The sequence below is a fragment of the Microcebus murinus genome, chromosome 10 (genome assembly GCF_040939455.1).
Source record: "Microcebus murinus isolate Inina chromosome 10, M.murinus_Inina_mat1.0, whole genome shotgun sequence".
NCBI classification, from domain to species: Eukaryota; Metazoa; Chordata; class Mammalia; order Primates; family Cheirogaleidae; genus Microcebus; species Microcebus murinus.
Window position 1 is genome coordinate 55,012,792 of NC_134113.1, and position 20,350 is coordinate 55,033,141.

At 39.8% G+C, this 20,350-nt stretch overlaps 2 protein-coding genes across 6 annotated transcripts in view; one reads left to right on the forward strand and one right to left on the reverse strand.

Moving 5' to 3' along the window:
- The window catches only part of LARP4 (La ribonucleoprotein 4), a 171,837-nt gene that overhangs the window by 30,840 nt on the left and 120,647 nt on the right, over positions 1–20,350 (forward strand). The gene's annotated exons all lie outside the window — the stretch shown is intronic.
- The window catches only part of FAM186A (family with sequence similarity 186 member A), a 55,435-nt gene continuing 47,497 nt past the window's right edge, over positions 12,413–20,350 (reverse strand). Inside the window, exons 11-13 of the mRNA XM_076007838.1 lie at positions 16,091–16,283; positions 13,916–14,070; positions 12,413–12,602 (exon numbers count right to left, since the gene is read on the reverse strand). Coding sequence (XP_075863953.1) covers positions 12,413–12,602; positions 13,916–14,070; positions 16,091–16,283 — 538 coding nt within the window. The remainder of the gene's footprint in view (positions 12,603–13,915; positions 14,071–16,090; positions 16,284–20,350) is intronic.

Below are 20,350 nucleotides of genomic sequence, written 5' to 3' on the forward strand. Positions count from 1 at the left end.
AGCCCTTATGTCTCCTGTTGCCAGTGATGATATGCCAAGTTTCAGGCCAATTCTCAGCTGTTCCCACTAAGGGTTGGACACCTTGCTTCTGGGAGTGGACCCATGTTGATGTTATTAGGTTCCATCAGTGCTGAGACCGTCCATATTCCCCCCTCCTCCAAGTAGCTCCAGTAACCTCCATATGCTTGTGGGGGTTCTGGCTGGTCTCTAGTGTATTTTTCATAACTTGCATGTAAATTGAGGATTATAGGATTTTTTTCTGTATTTAGTTATCAGTTGTAGGAATTTTTATTTGCTTTCCTTTTTGCTCTGTATAGTTTTTAGGAGGAGATGTGGGAAGAGTCAGAGGAACCCAGAATGTGTATTTTTTTTTTTAAACAGAGTCTGGCTTTGTTGCCCAAGCTAGAATGAGTGCCATGTCATTAGCCTAGCTCACAGCAACCTCAAACTTCTGGGCTAAAGCAATTCTACTGCCTCAGCCTCCCGAGTAGCTGGGACTACAGGCATGCACCACCATACCCAGTTAATTTTTCTATACATATTAGTTAGCCAATTTATTTCTATTTATAGTAGAGATGGGGTCTTGCTCTTGCTCAGGCTTGTTTCGAACTCCTGACCTTGAGCAATCTGCCCGCCTTGGCCTCCCAGAGTGCTGGGATTACAGGCATGAGCCACCTCGCCTGGCCCTGTATTGTTTTTAATGTACATAAATAACATTGTGCTTTATTTGATTGATTGATTAAGACAGGGTCTTGCTCTGTGGCCCAGACTGGAGTGTAAGGTTTGATCACAGCTCACTGCAGCCTCCAACTGCTGGGCTCAATTCGCTTGCCTTAGCCTCCCATGTAGCTAGGACTACAGTTGTGTACCACCATGCCTAGCTAATTTATTTTATTTTATTTTTTGTAGAGACAGGGTCTCACTATGTCACCCAGGCTGGTCTCAAACTCCTGGCCTCAAGGGATCCTCTTGCCTTGGCCTCCCAAAGTACTGGGATTGCCTGTGTGAGCCACCATGACTGGCCATTATTGTGCTTAAATATTCTTTTTTCCCCATTTTTTCATTTAACAAATGTGTTTAAAATATATGTGCTCTGTATGTACACCTAGTTTGTTGCTTTAGTTGTTACATTTCTTCCACAATCTGTATTCACCTACTTTATATACCTGTTCCTCTGGTTAAAACACCTGGGTTACTTCCATCTCCCTCTTATCATGGGCAGAGCTGGAAGAACACTTGTATATATTCCTACGTAACCTGCATGACAATTTTTCTGGAACATATACGCAGGAGATGGGATCTTGGGGTCACAGGTCACACAAACTTCACCAAGTATTTCCATGGTGCTTCCGAGACCATTAAGACAGTTTACAGTTTGACTTGCTATGCATGAAAGGTTAGTTTCCTCACAAATTTATGCAAAGATTTGGTATTAAAAAATCCATAGATATGGTTAATTACATTGATAGTTTTCTCATGTTACACCATTTTTGTATTCCTGGAAGAAAATTTTGATTGTTGAGTTCAGTTAAATATTTATTTGTGTTTTTTTTTTTTTGAGACAGCGTCTCCCTTTGTTGCCAAGGCTAGAGTGAGTGCCATGGTGTCAGCCTAGCTCACAGCAACCTCAAACTCCTAGGCTCAAGCAATCCTGCTGCCTCAGCCTCCCTAGTAGCTGGGACTACAGCCATGCGCCACCATGCCCGGCTAATTTTTTCTATAAATATAGTTGGCCAATAAATTTCTTTATATTTATAGTAGAGATGGGTCTCGCTCTTGCTCAGGCTGGTTTCAAACTCCTGACCTTGAGCTATCCGTCTGCCTCGGCCTCCCAGAATGTTAGGATTATAGGCGTAGGCCACCATGCCCGGCCTATATGTATATTTTAAAATCTATTTTCATCAATAACATGGGTTTATGATTCTCTTTTTTTGTACTGTCTTTATCTGATTTTGAAATAGTTAGGCAGCTTTTTCTCTTTTCCAGAATAATTTAATAAATTATTATCTGTTCCTTGAGGGCTTGGTAAAACTCACTGTAAAACCTTATAAGCCTAAAGCTTTTATTCTGGGGGTAAGGCCTTTAATTACCAATTTATTTTATTTTATTTTATTTTATTTATTTTTGAGACAGAGTCTCACTATGTTGCCCTGGCTAGAGTGCCGTGGCATCAGCCTCGCTCACAGCAACCTCAAAGTCCTGAGCTCAAGCAATCCTTCTGCCTCAGCCTCCCAAGTAGCTGGGACTACAGGCATGTGCCACCATGCCTGACTAATTTTTTTTTCTATATATTTTTAGTTGGCCAATTAATTTATTTCTATTTTTAGAAGAGACAGGGTCTCACTCTTGCTCAGGCTGGTTTAGAACTCCTGACCTTGAGTGATCCTCCCACCTCAGCCTTCCAGAGTGCTAGGATTACGGGCATGAGCCACCACACCCAGCCCCAATTTATTTATAGTTATCTGGTCTGTTCATATTTAACTTCTTTTTCCCAATTTTGGCATTTGATAATTTCCCAAAATCATCTACTTCATCTAATATTAAATTTATTAACCTACATTTGGCCATGATATTGTTTTCTATCTCTGCTGTATTTGTAGCTAGTTCCCTTGATTTAGTTATGTAATTTTTTTATTTGCATCTTCTTTCTTTCTTAGCTCATTAGAGATTTTTCTATCTTACTTATATTTATAAATAAAATGATAAAAGTAAGTCCTAATATAACTGAAATTCCAATAAATATTAATTACATAAAATCACCAGTGAGAAGGCAGAAACTAAGGTTGGATCTCAGACTAGATTTAAAAATTGAGGCCTCGGTCCTTGCCTGCGAGAGTGGCCACTGCGTTGGTGCTCTGGGGCTTGGACCCTGGCTAGCCAGAAAATAAAAAAAAAAAAAAAAATTGAGGCCTCACTGCCTGTAATCCTAGCACTCTGGGAGGCTGACGTGGGCAGATTGCTTGAGGTCAGGAGTTCGAAACCAGCCTGAGCAAGAGCGAGACCTTGTCTCTATGATAAATAGAAAGAAATTAATTGACCAACTAATACATATAGAAAAAATTAGCCGGGCATGGTGGTACATGCCTGTAGTCCCAGCTACTCGGGAGGCTGAGGCAGCAGGATTGCTTGAGCCCAGGAGTTTGAGGTTGCTGTGAGCTAGGCTGATGCCATGGCACTCACTCTAGCCTGAGCAACAAAGCGAGACTCTGTCTCAAAAAAAAAAAAAAAAAATTGAGGGGGAGGAGAAGATGAGCAAATTCACACCTAATAGGTACAAAGCACAGTATCTGGGGAATGGGCACAGTTAAAACTTTGACTCAAATGGTACAAAAGCAATTTATGTAACCAAAATGTTTGTACACCCATAATATTCTGAAATTTAAAAAAAGAAAGGAAAAAGAAAAGACATGCAAAAAAGAAATCTGAAACAATCCCCTTTCTTTAAAATAATATAAAAAATCAAGATGTTAAAAGTCAGAAAATTAAATGGCAAAACCATAAAAGAAGATGAAATAAGAGTTGGCAGAGGTTGGGGAAAAATTGGAAGCAAAAAAATAATCACAGGAATGAAGGCAAAATTGAAAGTTATGAACAATAGAGTACAAATATCACAGAAAACAAAGATGAGGATGATTAAGGTGAACAAAAATGGAACAGAAATAAAGAGCTAAGTAGAGAAAAATAATACAGAAAGAAGAGGAATGAAGAAGGCTCAAAATATGCATAATTGAATCCCCTCACTACCCACATCCCAAATAAGTCAGATATAATGGAACAGAAAATTAATTGAAATACAGGTGGTCCCTGGGTTACAGACAAGATATGTTTCTGAGAATGTCTTTAGGTCAAGTTTTTGAGTAACTCGAATTCCTGATGAACAGGACATATATGGTAATAATAATAATAATAACAGTATAATGGCTTATATGTAGTAATAATAACTCTGTATCATAATAATAAGTTAAAGAAACTATTGTGGTCTTTCTTCTAATTCAAACAAACAGAATATATTATAAAAATAAACATACAAAAAGTTTAGATAGGTGATAGGAGAAATTTCAGAAAAGAATATTTAAAGTTAACACCTAAAAAAAATTGAGGTCTAGCAATATATTTATTTATAAGAGACACACTTAAAATGAAAGAATATGGGCAAGTTGAAAGCAAAAAGGGCCGGGCACGGTGGCTCACGCCTGTAATCTTAGCACTCTGGGAGGCTGAGGCGGGAGGATCGCTCAAGGTCAGGAGTTTGAAACCAGCCTGAGCAAGAGTGAGACGCCGTCTTTACTAAAAATAGAAAGAAATTAATTGGCCAAGTAACATATATAGAAAAAATAAGCCGGGCACGGTGGTGCATGCCTGTAGTCCCAGCTGCTCGGGAGGCTGAGGCAGCAAGATTGCTTGAGCCCAGGAGTTTGAGGTTGCTGTGAGCTAGGCTGACGCCATGGCACTCTCTCTTGCCTGGGCAACAAAGTGAGACTCTGTCTCAAAAAAAAAAAAAAAAGAAAGCAAAAAGATATAAGTAGATATTTCAGCCTAATATGGACACACACATATCCACACACACACACACACACACACACACACAAACCAGATAGCTATTTCATTTCCGACAGATTCAAGCTAGAATTCAAGGCAAAAAGTATTATCAGGGACAAAGCATAAGAAATAGGCTTGGTGCTGACTATCAGAAGCTCAGCCAAGTAGAGATATCAAGTAGATAGTTGGATATATAGGACTAGAACTCAAAGGCAAAGTTCAGAAGCAAGTCAAATCTGAGATACAAATTTGGAGTCATCAGCATACATATGGTATCTATAGCCATAAAACACTGGGTGAGACCATCACAGGAATGTACACAGGAAAAGAAGTCCAAGGAGTAAACTCTGGTCCATTCCCATATTTTGAGATTAGGGGTAAAAGAAGGAATCATCAAAAAGATATAGAAGAAGTGGCCAGAAAGGTAGGAAACAAACCAGGAGAACAGGATATTCTAGAAGACATATGAAGAAAATTATTTTTAAAAAATGACCAGCAGTTTCAAATATTGTTGATATGTCAAGAAAGAGGAGAACTGAAAATTGGCCAATGTATATAACAATGTGAAGGTTGATGGGTATTTTGCTAGGAGCAGGTTTGATGGTGGAGCCAGGGGAAACCCAGATGAGAGTGAGTTCAGGAGAGAAGAGATATTAGAGACAGCAATCTCAATTTTTTAAAAGGAGTTTTTCTGTAAAGGGAAGAAGAGGAATAGGGCAGTAGCTGGCAGAGGAAGTGAGTCCAAAAGAGAGCTACTTGCTTTTTATTTTTTAATTTTAATTTTAATTTTTTATTTTATTTATTTATTTTTTTTTTTTGAGACAGAGTCTTACTTTGTTGCCCAGGCTACAGTGAGTGCCGTGGCGTCAGCCTGGCTCACAGCAACCTCAATCTCCGGGGCTCAGCGATCCTACTGCCTCAGCCTCCCGAGTAGCTGGAACTACAGGCATGCACCACGATGCCCGGCTAATTTTTTGTATATATATTTTTAGTTGGTCAATTAATTTATTTCTATTTTTGGTAGAGACGGGGTCTCGCTCAGGCTGGTTTCGAACTCCTGACCTTGAGCAATCCGCCCGCCTCGGCCTCCCAAAGTGCTAGGATTACAAGCGTGAGCCACCACGCCCGGCTATTTTTTTTATTTATATTTTTTTGAGACAGAGTCTCACTCTTTTGCCTAGGCTAGAGTGCCGTGGCATCAGCCTAGCTCACAGCAACCTCAAACTCCTGGGCTCAAGCAATCCTACTGCCTCAGCCTCCCAAGTAGTTGGGACTACAGGCATGCGCCACCATGCCCAGCTAATGTTTTCTATATATATTAGTTGGCCAATTAATTTCTTTCTATTTATAGTAGAGACGGGGTCTCACTCTTGCTCAGGTTGGTTTCGAACTCCTGACCTCAAGCAATCCACCCGCCTCGGCCTCCCAGAGAGTACTTGTTTTTTTAAAGTTGAGAAAAAACACATCATGTTTCAAAGAAAAAATATATAATGGTATAGAAAAGAGAACAGAGAATTATTGGAGCAATGTCTTTCAAGAGAGGAGATGGGACCTAGTGTACAAGTGGAGAGGCTGGCATTAGATAGGAGTCCAACAATTCATCCACAGGTAACAAGAGAGAAAGAATATATGGGTACAGATGCAGATAGGTTAGTGAGATGTGGTAGAAGTATGTAGAGTTAATAATGATTGCCTCCAGAGCAATAAGGCGCTAAGTCATCAGCCAAGAAGAAGATGGAGGGAGACAGGAGAAAATACTGCATTAGTGGTATGATGGTGAACATAGCTACTTTCCAGGAGAAAGTACAAAAGTGTTATTTAGGAAAGTCAGAGTGAATGGATTAGGGAAATATAGTATGCTTGTCAATCAGCATTACGGAGCCACTGGAGGTTAATGACTATTTAAAAGACCAGTCAGGCCGTGCATGGTGGCTCACTCCTGTAATCCTAGCACTCTGGGAGGCTGAGGCGAGAGGATCGCTCAAGGTCAGGAGTTCGAAACCAGTGTGAGCAAGAGCAACCCCGTCTCTACTAAAAATAGAAAGAAATTAGCCAAACCAACTAACATTAGAAAAAAATATTATCCAGGCGCGGTGGTGGGTGCCTGTAGTCTCAGCTACCCAGGAGGCTGAGGCAGGAGGATCACCTGAGCCCAGGAGTTTGAGGTTGCTGTGAGCTAGGCTGATGTCATGGCACTCTAGCCCGGCAACAGAACGAGACTCTGTTTCAGAAAGTTTGAATGGCCACTGAAGTCTCTGCTTGTTTTTTTAAAAAAGAAAGAACATTTGAATATTTTCCTGGGTGCAGATATGGAGCAGGCAAAAAAACTGGATTTAAGCTGGGCTGTGGTCAGTCAAAGAGTATTTCACAGCAAGAGAGGAGCAAGTGAGTTGGAAGCATATGCAAGGGATTGATTATAATTATTGGCCATGGAATTTAAGCTGGGTAACAAAGGAAGTGAGGACATGAGGGGGTGAGGGACAATAAGAGAGTGGTAGAATCAATGATGTAAAGGTTCTTGTGGAGATCAAAGAATTGTTGAAGTTGGGGTACTAGAGAAAGTAAGCTATAAGGAGGTGATGTTTGGAGAATTAAATATTTGAAACTTAGTTTATGGAAGAGTTGCAGTTTTTCTGTTTGTTTTTTTTGTGTGAGGCAGAGTCTTACTTTGTTGCTCAGGCTACAGTGAGTGCCGTGGCATCAGCCTAGCTCACAGCAACCTCAAACTCCTGGGCTCAAGCAATCCTACTGCCTCAGCCTCCCGAGTAGCTGGGACTACAGGCATGTACTACTATGCCCGGCTAATTTTTTCTGTATTTTTTTTTTAACAGTGGTATATGTTTTAATAATTTTTAGAATATAAGCTGCATAGCTTTTCAGAATAAAAAATAATGATATAACTTCAAGTACATGCTTTAGGACACTTGGTTAAACAAGCAATCTGTGTCTTGTATGTTTTTTAAGTTGGCCAATTTATTTTTTTCTATTTATAGTAGAGGCGGGGTCTCGCTCTTGCTCAGGCTGGTTTCAAACTCCTGACCTCAAGCTATCTGCCCGCCTCGGCCTCCCAGAGTGCTAGGATTACAGGCATGAGCCACCGCGCCCAGCCAAGAGTATTTTCAAACAGGATCTTTATGATAATCCACTGAGACCTCGAAGGTCTGAGAATATATTTATTGTATCCTTACTTTTTTTTTTTTGAGACAGAGTCTCACTCTTTACCCCGGGTAGAGTGCCATGGCGTCAGCTTAGCTCACAGCAACCTCAAACTCCTGGTCTCAAGTGATCCTCTTGCCTCAGCCTCCCGAGTAGGTGGGACTACAGGCATGCGCTACCATGCCCGGCTAATTTTTTCTATATATTTTTAGTTGGGCAATTAATTTATAGTAGAGACGAGGTCTTGCTCTTACTCAAGCTGGTTTTGAACTCCTGACCTTGAGCGATCCTCCCTCCTCGGCCTCCCAGAGTTGTATCCTTACATTTAAATGATAGCTTAGCTAAATAAACTTTAGAGTCAAAGTTTCTTCTTTCAATATTTTGAAAGTATTACCTTATTATTTTCCTGCTTCTAATATCACTCTTGAGAAGCCCAATATCATTCTGATTCATATTAGCTTCTCTCTAAATTTTTTCTGTTCTTGTAGAACTCTTATTATATGACTGTCATAATTTCCACATCCATCTGCTATATATTTTTATTATTGTTGTCCCTCCCTTCCTTTCTTTTCTTTTCTTTCTCCCCCCCCCCCCACTTTTTTTTTTTGAGACAGGATCTAGGGTAGAGTGCAGTAGCATCATCATAGCTCGCAACAACCTCAAACTCCGGGGGTCAAGCCATCCTCCTACCTCAGCCTACCAAGTAGATGGGACTATAGGTGAGCACCACCATGTCTGGCTGATTTTTATGTTTTTTGTAGAGACGGGGTCTCACTCTTGTTCAGATTGGTCTTGAACTCCTAGCCTCAAGCAATTCTCCCTCCTTGCTAGGATTATGGGCGTGAGCTACCATGCCCAGCCCCAGAGCAGAAGATTTTTTTTTTTTTTTGAGACTGAGTCTCACTCTGTTGCCCAGGATATAGTGCCATGGCATCAGCCTAGCTCACAGCAACCTCAAACTCCTGGGCTCAAGCAATCCTTCTCCATCAGCCTCCTGAGTAGCTGGGACTACAGGCACGCGCCGCCATGCCTGGCTAGTTTTTTCTAGCCATATGTTTTTAGTTGGCCAATTAATTTCTTTCTATCTTTAGTAGAGATGGGGTCTCACTCTTGCTCAGGCTGGTTTTGAACTCCTGACCTTGAGCGATTCTCCCACCTCGACCTCCCAGAGTGCTAGGGTTACAGGCATGAGCCACCATACCTGGCCAAGATATTCTTTCTTGATTGGTCATAATAGTAGTCTGGAAATGAAGATGTTCAACCTGAAGAACTACAGGCAGAGTATAAAAGCAAAGAATAGACAAAGCAATAGATGTACACATGAAAAAAAGCAAAATAGACATTTTATTGAAATATAACAAAATTTACTTTCAACATGCTTGTATTTAATTTTTCAGTCACTTGGGAATATTCTTAAACCTGGAAATGAGATAAGAAAAGTAATGTTATTATAAATTGCTTTAAACACATTTGTGGGAATATAGGTGAGTCATAGAGAAAATAAAAAGCACCCCCAGAACTCAAAGGTAAACTAGTAAAATAAATATATAATTCATATCTACAAAAATCACATAAAAGAGGCAGAATGTCTCCTGGGACCAAAATCAGAAGAACAGGGCTTGGCAATAGCTTATTACTTATTAGATAATATCCTTATACCTAAAGTTAAATATTGACAATGGTTGCTATTTCTGGGGATAGATTTGCCTTTATGTTCTAAATTTTCTACAGTGAACACACATTACTTTTGTAATTGGAAAAAACTAAATATTATTTTAAAGGAATTTTCATAGAGAAATAATTATATGAATATACAAAGTTGTACAAGGGTGTTTGGTGCAGCATTTTTTGTAATGTTGGAAAATATCCAAATTTTCATAGGTAGAACAGTTCAATAAATTATATCTATGCAATGAATATCATGCAATCAATAAAATGACATTGTAAGTCTGTTTATTAGCATAGAAAAAATTCAAAGATGTACTGTTAAGTGAAAAATAATGCAGGTTTTAAAACATGCCCAATATAAACTTGTTTTTGCAACCAAAAAATAAGTGCATAGAAGCCACTCTATCCTAACAAGTAAAAAACTGAAAAATGGAAAAATCAATAACTCCTCTTAGATCCAATAGAGAAGTGAGGTTATAGGGCAAATCACTGCCCCCCAAATTGGAGAGACAGACAGGTGGATACAGAGAATCACAACTTAATAGAGCAGAAACCCACAAGAAGAAACCTCAAGGGACACCAGTGCTGGGGTAGGGAAACCTGAACTTTAATTGATGAATTGCTGGAGGCTCAGTGTAGACAAGTTTGAGGAAAAACTTCAAGAGAACCCATTCATGGGGGGTGAGCACACGTTTGTGAGTTTTACTTCTAGGGGCTCTCCCAGGTCCTTACAGAGAAGATTGGAGAAAGATCTCTTGTGCTCTGTCAGGGAGATGGAGAAGGAAACTATTTTGAAGTATGCCAGAGCATTCTGTTCATTTCTTTTTTTTTTTTTTTTTTTTTTTTTGAGACAGTCTCACTCAATCACCCTGGGTAGAGTGCAGTGATGTCATCATAGCTCACTGCAACCTCAAACTCCTGGGCTCAAGTGACCCTCTTGCCTCAGCCTCCTGAGTAGCTGGGACTACAGGAACAGGCCACCATGCCCAGCTAAGCATTCTGTTCTTTTTTTTTTTTTTTTTTTTTTAAAGACTAGTCACGTGCAGTAGTGAGGAGGGAGGAAAAGTAGTAGAACAAGGAGTTCGATCTGTAACTAACTGTGAACAATCAAATGAGATAACTCAAGCATTCTGTTCTTAACAAGGCCTTCCCTTAGGAGAAACTTTTTTCTTTCTTCTTTTCTTTACTTCTACAGTGTGGCCAAAAAAAGAGAAAAAAAGAGAGAGAATTTTTTTTTTTTTTACCAGAGCCTAATCTCCCTGGGAGAGGGAAATACTCAATCTTGCTTCCTGTAGCCATCCTGTCCCATCCAAGAGGAGGAAAAAAAAAAAACAAACAGGAAGTGCTGGTGAAGTTCACAGTCCAGGGACACAGCTAATCAAAAGACTGAGACTTAGTCACAGGACTATAGAGTGCTTCCCCTCCTCCATACCTTACCACCACACCACTAAAGGCCTATTTACTGGAGTTCCTTTCACCTAGTACATCAAGTACAGATTTTTTTTTAATTTTTATGACAGGGTCTTGCTCTGTTGCCTGGGGCTGGAGCTGTGGCCCAATCTTAACTCACTGCAGTCTCAAATTCCAGGGCTCAAGCAATCCTCCCACCTTAGCCTGCTCAGTAGTTGGGACAACAGGCATACACCACCATACCTGGTTAATATTTTTTATTTTTTGTAGAGATAAGATTTCCCTATGTTGCCCAGGCTGGCTTTGGAACTCCTGGCCTCAAGCAATCCTCCTGCCTCAGCCTCCCAAAGTGCAGAGTTTACAGGCATGAGCCATCCATCATTCCCAGCCCTTATTCAACTTAATGGTTAAAATTGGTTTGATGACTTTTTTTCATGAACACATGTGCTCATGGTATATGATTTTATATTGTATATATTATATAGTAATATTTTTGCTATTATTTTGCTGTACTATAGAATTTTAAATGTCTTACTCTATAGTGTCTGCCACCTGAACAAATTTGTGAGTTAACACCACTTTTTACTTCAGGACTTGGATTTCACCAAAATAAATGACTGCTCCTGTGACCTCTTTCAAGTTAACAAAAGTTCAATTTTCTGGCCGGGCGCTGTGGCTCACGCCTGTAATCCTAGCTCTTGGGAGGCCGAGGCGGGCGGATTGCTCAAGGTCAGGAGTTAGAAACCAGCCTGAGCAAGAGCGAGACCCCGTCTCTACTATAAATAGAAAGAAATTAATTGGCCAACTGATATATATATAAAAAATTAGCCGGGCATGGTGGCGCATGCCTGTAGTCCCAGCTACCCGGGAGGCTGAGGCAGAAGGATCACTCGAGCCCAGGAGTTTGAGGTTGCTGTGAGCTAGGCTGACGCCACGGCACTCACTCTAGCCTGGGCAACAAAGCGAGACTCTGTCTCAAAAAAAAAAAAAAAAAAAAAAAAAAAAAAAAAGTTCAATTTTCTAAATTCTTGGTTTAGAACATTAAATTATCTCTGACCTGAAGAGGTAATGTAGAATCCAAAGCTCTTTCCCTCCACTGGGATAATTTCCAATGGTTTAAGTAAGAATCTGGTTCAACAGAATTTGGAAATGTATAACCACTAGATTACCTTACCTGGTCTCTCTAAGTCTCTTCCGTGTATTCTAGGACATAAACACCTAATTTATCTGAAATTGGGTCTACATATGGCAACTCTATTTAAGGTTATGTCACTGAACCATAATGTAGACAAAAACATTCTGCAGTGATCTTTCTGATACTTCCAATAACTGATCCCTAAGGATGGAATTAAAAGTGGACTTTTCTGGTGTTATATTAGGTTCATGGTGGTGGTATAACTGGTTTTTTTTTAAATTTTTTTCACATTTATTCAGTGGTGACATCTATAGGCCTATGATAGAAACATTAAAAACAGACTAATGTTGAACTTACCTGTACTATTTTATGACTGGTGTGAGTCTAACCTCATACCAAACATTACTTTTGGTGACTCCCTGGTGCTGCAGAAGAAAGTCAAGTTAGGGAAACAAAAGATATATGACCAAAGGCCAAATTACCAGAGTGCTCCCAGTCCATAACTTACTGTGATTGAATGGATGCAAGAGATTTTCTGAAGGTAGACTGAATATCTAACTGAAGCAGCCTAGGAATATCTGGGTATCCACCCAGCTGGGCCCAGAGTGAATGCATTGATGTCTTCTCTTCTATTGGGTAGCTTGAAACAGAAATATCAATATTCCACATGGCCTCCATCTGGTCTTCTTGTTGCCTACAGAATCAGAGAGAATGACTTAGAAGCACTAAATCCTTCTGAGCACCATGGCCAATCAAAATATATGAGTCTTATTCTTCCCTCTTCTCTTCATCACCAACTTTTCCTATAATGCCCTCAGTGGCACTGAGGAGCATTAACTATACCCATTTTGATGGACAGATGGCTGAAAAAGCAGAATTTGCTGAAATAGTTACCAAAGCTGCATTTCCATGACTTCACCTAGTAACCCATTTTTTATTTTATTTTATTTTATTTTAAGACAGAGTCTCACTTTGTTGCCCAGGCTAGAGTGAGTGCCATGGCATCAGCCTAGCTCACAGCAACCTCAAACTCCTCGGCTCAAGCAATCCTACTGCCTCAGCCTCCCAAGTAGCTGGGACTACAGGCACGCGCCACTATGCCTGGCTAATTTTTTCTATATATATTAGTTGGCCAATTAATTTCTTTCTATTTATAGTAGAGACGGGGTCTCGCTCTTGCTCAGGCTAGTTTTGAACTCCTGACCTTTGAGCAATCCGCCTGCCTCGGCCTCCCAGAGTGCTAGGATTACAGGCGTGAGCCACCGCGCCTGATCAGTAATCCATTTTAAAACTACCTTAGCTTCAAGGAGTATACAGCCCACATATTTTTTACCCTTCCTTCCCAAAGCTTCTGCCTTCTTTTTTTTTTTTTTTGAGACAGAGTCTTACTTTGTTGCCCAGGCTAGAGTGAGTGCTGTGGCGTCAGCCTAGCTCACAGCAACCTCAAACTCCTGGGCTCAAGCTATCCTTCTGCCTCAGCCTCCCAAGTAGCTGGGACTACAGGCATGCGCCACCATGCCCAGCTAATTTTTTCTATATATATTAGTTGGCCAATTAATTTCTTTCTATTTATAGTAGAGATAGTCTCACTCTTGCTCAAGCTGGTTTCGAACTCCTGACCTCAAGCAATCTGCCCTCCTTGGCCTCCCAGAGTGCTAGGATTACGGGCGTGAGCCACTGCGCCCGGCCCAGCTTCTGTCTTTTTAAAAAAAAAAGAAGGAAAAAGAGGGATTAATGCTTCTAAGTTTCTTTATTACACATTCATAAAATATTTCTTGGTAAGGAAGAGTCAGCTTCATCTTCTTTAAAGGAACTCACAATCAGATATTAAATATTAAAGTAGAAATATATGTAAACAAACTTGTTGCCATTAGCTAATACTCTCTTAAACTCTCCACTGCACCATATCATAATTGTGGGAAAGAGGAAGCCCTTGGGCAGGGAAAACAAAATTAGGTCCCATATATCATCCAAACAAAGTTTAGTGTCAGTCTTTCTAACACATACCTAAATTTCTTCAACATGTCAGATTTTGTGTCATCTTCTATCATTAGTAAGTCTGGCAATGGCTGTTGAACAGGTTTGGTAGAGGCAGGTATCTGCTTTTTCTCAATGATCAAGGGGATAGGTTGCTTAAGATTCAATTCATATATCTCTTTGAGCTATAAAAAAATTAAATAAGAAAAAGGAAAGCATGAAAAAAAAAGGGACAGAATCTGTAGGAAGCTCTTCTGAGCTGGCCCTAGACTAATCTATGACTCCTCCTTTGCCATTTACAAATCTTTTTCCTCCTCTACCTCACCTCCAACATGCATGATTTCAGATATGGCAGCTATGATAAATGAGAATCTTGGTCGTACTTAAGCTCCAGTCCTAGTCCTTTCATTTTCTTGCTAGGAGACTTTTGGTTAGTTGCTTAATTTCTCTCTACTTCTTTCTCCTCATTTTAAAACAGTGGTGATCACTCAGGGTGATTGTGAGAATTGCACAGGGTAATATATATGGAAGCACTTTATAAATTGTGAAGGACCATGCAAATGTAACGATAGCCAACATTTCCTGAATACTGACCGAATGCCAGACACTGAGCTAAGCACTGTCAGTTTATCAGCTCATTTTGTATTTATAACAACCTTATGAGGTAGGTACTATTATTATCTTTGTCTTACATATGAAGAAGCTGAGGCTCAGAAAACTTAAGTGGCTTGCCTTAGGTCACTTATCTAGTATGTAGCAAAACTGATTTGAACCCATACAGTCTGGTAGCAGAGCTAATCTTCTTGACCACCACCCTAAATCAGTGTAAGGAAATCATGTCTACTTTCTTATCCCTTTTGCTTATCCCTTATCCCTTGATACCCATCCCTTATCATCTGGATTCTGACTTCCATGACCTCAATCCTAATTTATGCTCTGAAATGCCCTAGATATTGTGATTCCTGTGAGATAGCTCATATCACTGCCAACTTATTTTGCTTTATCTACATTGGCTGTATTTGCCAAATCTAAAACTGGAGCATATTCATTTTTTTGACAAAAGATCTATAATATTTACAATGTAACTGTTCTGGAAAATTCAGAATATATGCTTGATTTAGATCAGGCTAGATGAAAAGTCTCTGCCTTCCAAAGTATCAAGTAATCTAATCTTATACATTAATTAATAATAATAAAAGAAAAGGATATATAGATATAAAATGTTTCTAGAACTCCAGCTTATGGTTATTAGAACTCCAGTTTGTGCTAGGAACAACCAAGCACATAATCCCAGGGCAAAGAACTCTAATCTCAGCTCTATAACCTTTTGGAAGGTCACTGTCACTCCCAAATGCATATTGATCGTTATCTCATAGAGGGCTCTGGGACATAGGAGTTGAAGTCAGAGTTTAATGGGATTTTCTGTGCCTGGTGCTGAGTAAGCAAGTTAAACCCTATCTCTTTTCTCATAAACTCATGATATTAAAACTAGCTTCCTGATTGATAGTTTTGAGGAGAGAAGTAACCACTCAGAATCAGTTAGAGAGCAGTGACTTCAAGAAATTTAATATCTGCAGGCTAGAACATGTGGTTGAACCAGGAAGAAGTTGAGCATTTCTGGAAGTTTCTCCTGTTCTCATCTTTTTCTCATCTAGAGATCTAGCAAGTGTTGCTGTTGTCAGTTTAGGAGCTTCACTGAAGTCATAGTGTAGTGGGTTGAATGGAGGGTTCCCCCCAAAAGATATATCCACCCAAAACATATGAGTATATCAAGATGAGATCATCATCCTGGATTTACCAAGTGGTTCCTAATTCCAATGACAGAAAAGAAGACAGAAGACATACTTAGAAGAAGGCCATTTGAAGGACAGAGGCAGAGATTAGAGTTATGTGTCTATAAGCTAAGGAATACCAAGGATTGCCAACAGCCATCACAATCTAGGAAAGAGGCATTTAACAGATTTCTCCCGCAGGGCCTCCAGACAGAGCCAATCCTGCAAACGCCTTGATTTCATGAACTTCTCGCCTCTAGAACTGTGAGAGAATAAATTTCTGTTGTTTTAAACCATCAAGTTTGTGGCAATCTGTTATAGCAGCCCCAAGAAACTAATATGCATGATGTTTCCAGGTAAATGTTATTTTCAAAGCTTATCACTTTCTTTTTTTTTACAACACACTGGAGCTGGGGAATGGAAAACAGGTTACCTGGCCAAATAAGTGAATCATTTCCCTCAGGCACTGATTGCGTTTCTGCTCTAGAGACTTCTGCTTCTCAGTCCAGACCCGCATAACCTTTTTCTGGTAGTCATCAATTCTGATCAGTGTTATGTAGAGGTTCTGGGTCTCATAACCTTTCCCAGTGTTTTGGGTGGCTTTTAATCGTTTGATTATGTTGTTTCTTGAAAAAAAAATTAATAAGAATTAGATTGATATAGTTCCTGACTCTAACTCAGCAAACCTGTCCTCAGCTTCTTTCACTTCTCATCCCTAGTAAGTAGAAAGGAATGGGAATCTTACTTAAGACCTTAATACAGTTCCCTATATGGATAAAGTTTCAAAAATCTATGACTATCAAATATTTATTAACTCTTCACAGAGTTTTTTAGTGTTGCTTATTATTTTTTTATTTATTTATTTTTTGAGACATAGTCTCGCTTTGTTGCCCAGGCTAGAGTGAGTGCCGTGGCGTCAGCCTCACTCACAGCAACCTCAAACTCCTGGGCTCAAGCAATCCTGCTGCCTCAGCCTCCCGAGTAGCTGGGATTACAGGCATGCGCCACCAGGCCCGGCCAATTAATTTCTTTCTATTTATAGTAGAGACGGGTCTCGCTCTTGCTCAGGCTGGTTTCAAACTCCTGAGCTCAAGCAATCCTCCCGCCTCAGCCTCCCAGAGTGCTAGGATTACAGGCGTGAGCCACCTCGCCCGCCCTTATTATTTTAATATAATAAAAAGTTAAATGTTCCTATTTGTAATAAAAATTACCTTAGGGGACAAAATACTTCCTATTTTTAGTATATTGATATGTGTAAGACACATAGAAGATACTTAATACAAATACGAAAAAGACAGTGTCCTTGCCTTCAAAGCACTTACCATCCAGAACAAGAGACAAAAAAATTAACTGTATCAAAGATAGAATGATTCAGATGATTGGATCTTCCTCCCTCGCAAAAAAAAGAGATAGAATGAAATAAATGCTAAATTGATATATAAACATGCTGTAGGAGCAAAAAGGAAAACATAATTAATTCTAACAAGAGTAATAAAGAAGGCTTTCTAGGAAGATGTTGAATAGGATCTTGAAGAACAATCACAAAAATATTCTCTGTCTCTCTCCTATGATGTATACTACCACATTTCGTGGTCCTAAAAAGATAGTTTTGCCATTCCCATTTTAACAGGAGAGGAAAAGGAAGCTCAGCAAAGTTAAACAATTTTTCTAAAGCCACATAATAAATAGATCTGGGAAGCAAACCCAAATCTTTTCTCTTTCATAATACCAAAATTTCTCAAAGTGCAGATTATGATCACCTGTACTGAATCATTTGGGGGTGCTTGTTGAAATTCAGATTCCAGGGTTCTTCCTCAGACCTTTCAAATCAAAATCTTGGTGGTAGATTTCAAGAATTTGTATTTTAAGCCAAATCTCAGGTAAATTTTACTTAACTAAAATTTGAAGACCATTGTGCTTACTAACAGAGTACGGATACGGAAGAAGGGGAAGAGGAATTCCAGGTTGAGGGAATATTATAAACAAAGGTGAGAAAGCCAAAATTGTATTTTGGGAGTGAGTAAGCTGGGATTTTTAGACCACAGATATGTGAAAGGATATAGTGGGAAATGAGATTGGAATGGCTGGATTAAAAGGCCTTAAAAGGTATGATGGAGCCAGGCACACAGTGGCTCACGCCTGTAATCTTAGCACTCTGGGAGGCCGAGGCAGGAGGATCACTTGAGGTCCGGAGTTCGAGCCTGAGTAAGAGTGAGACTCCCGTCTCTACTAAAAATAGAAAGAAATTAATTGGTCAACTAAAAATATATAGAAAAAATTAGCTGGGCATGGTGGCACGTGCCTGTAGTCCCAGCTACTCAGGAGGCTGAGGCAGAAGGATCGCTTGAGCCCAGGAGTTAGAGGTTGCGGTGAGCTAGGCTGACGCCACGGCACTCACTCTAGCCTGGGCAACAGAGTAAGACTCTGTCTCAAAAATAAATAAATAAATAATAGTCATTTACAGAGGCTCTACAGAAATTTCTTCATTCAAAAGTAGTTTAGGCCGGGCGTGGTGGCCGGTGTAATCCTAGCTCTCTGGGAGGCCGAGGCAGGCAGATTGCTCAAGGTCAGGAGTTCGAAACCAGCCTGAGCAAGAGCAAGACCCCCGTCTCTACTATAAATAGAAAGAAATTAATTGGCCAACTAATATATATATATATAAAAATTAGCCGGGCATGGTGGCACATGCCTGTAGTCCCAGCTACTTGGGAGGCTGAGGCAGAAGGATTGCTTGAGCCAGGAGATTGAGGTTGCTGTGAGCTTGGCTGACACCACAGCACTCACTCTAGCCTAGGCAACAAAGCAAGACTCTGTCTCAAAAAAAAAAAAAAAAAAAAGTAGTTTATATTACTATAATATTTTCTCTCACATATAATATTAGAATTTTCTTGGACCAGCCATCCTTGTTATAGAATCTTTAACCTGTCAATATTTTATTCCTTGTTACATGTGTTGGTAATTTTATTATTATAATATTAAATATTAATGAAGAGATTTACCGGAAGAAAATGAAGTATCCTTGATAGGATTAAAGTTGCAATTATATAAAAGTTAATTTTTTTTTAGTTTTTAACATCACCATTGTTAATTGATTGAAGTTAAATCTTGTTATGAAATGTTGGTTCATATATTTCAATTTTTAAATGATTTTACTGAAACAGGTCAGATCATGTCACCTAGGTTTTCAACATCCTCAATAAATCTAAACAGGCCGGGCGCGGTGGCTCAAGCCTGTAATCCTAGCACTCTGGGAGGCCGAGGCGGGCGGATTGCTCGAGGTCAGGAGTTCAAAACCAGCCTGAGCAAGAGCAAGACCCCGTCTCTACTATAAATAGAAAGAAATTAATTGGCCAACTAATATATATATATATATAAAATTAGCCGGGCATGGTGGCGCATGCCTGTAGTCCCAGCTACTTGGGAGGCTGAGGCAGAAGGATTGCTTGAGCCCAGGAGTTTGAGGTTGCTGTGAGCTAGGCTGACGCCACGGCACTCACTCTAGCCTGTGCAACAAAGTGAGACTCTGTCTCAAAAAAAAAAAAAAATAAAAATAAATAAATAAATAAATAAATAAATAAATCTAAACAAACCAGTTGTCATGTAAAATTGAGAAAGCTATCAAAGAACTCCCCTCAAAAAGTAATAAAGTATAATATTATCATAGGTGTAATTTGCCAAACCTTAAAAGAATGGATACTTTTACTATTACTTAAACTGGCCGGGCGCGGTGGCTCACGCCTGTAATCCTAGCACTCTGGGAGGCCCAGGCGGGCGGATCGCTCAAGGTCAGGAGTTCAAAACCAGCCTGAGCGAGACCCTGTCTCTACCATAAAAATAGAAAGAAATTAATTGGCCAACTAATATATATATATATAAAAATCAGCCGGGCATGGTGGCTTGTGCCTGTAGTCCCAGCTACTCGGGAGGCTGAGGCAGGAGGATCGCTTGAGCCCAGGAGTTTGAGGTTGCTGTGAGCTAGGCTGACGCCACGGCACTCACTCTAGCCTAGGCAAGAAAGCGAGACTCTGTCTCGAAAAAATAAATAAATAAATAAAAATAAAAATAAACTGTTCCAGAGCATAGAAAAAGATAAGCTTCCACATTTTTTAATGATACAAGCTTAAAATTATACCAAAACTTAATAAATGTAATACTGTAAGAAGTAAACCATCTGCCAAACTTACTAATGAATATCAATGAAAGAAATCTTTAATAAAATATACTGATTTCATAATACATTCAAAGAAGGTTACACTAGGAACGAATGGGATTTGTGCCAAGAATACAATGATGGTTTAATATAATTAATCATGATTAACATATCAAAGGAGAAAAATAATATTGTATTTAATACATGTGAAAATGAAGTGCTGAAATCACATTTAATAAAATATTAGTTCAGGGCCAGGCGTGGTGGCTCACACCTGTAATCCTAGCATTCTGGGAGGCCGAGGCAGGTGGATTGCTCAAGGTCAGGAGTTCGAAACCAGCCTGAGCAAGAGTGAGACCCCATCTCTACCATAAATAGAAAGAAATTAATTGGCCAACCAATATATATAGAAAAAATTAGCCGGGCATGGTGGCGCATGCCTATAATCCCAGCTACTGGGGAGGCTGAGGTAGCAGGATTGCTTGAGCCCAGGAGTTTGAGGTTGCTGTGAGCAAGGCTGACGCCACGGCACTCACTCTAGCC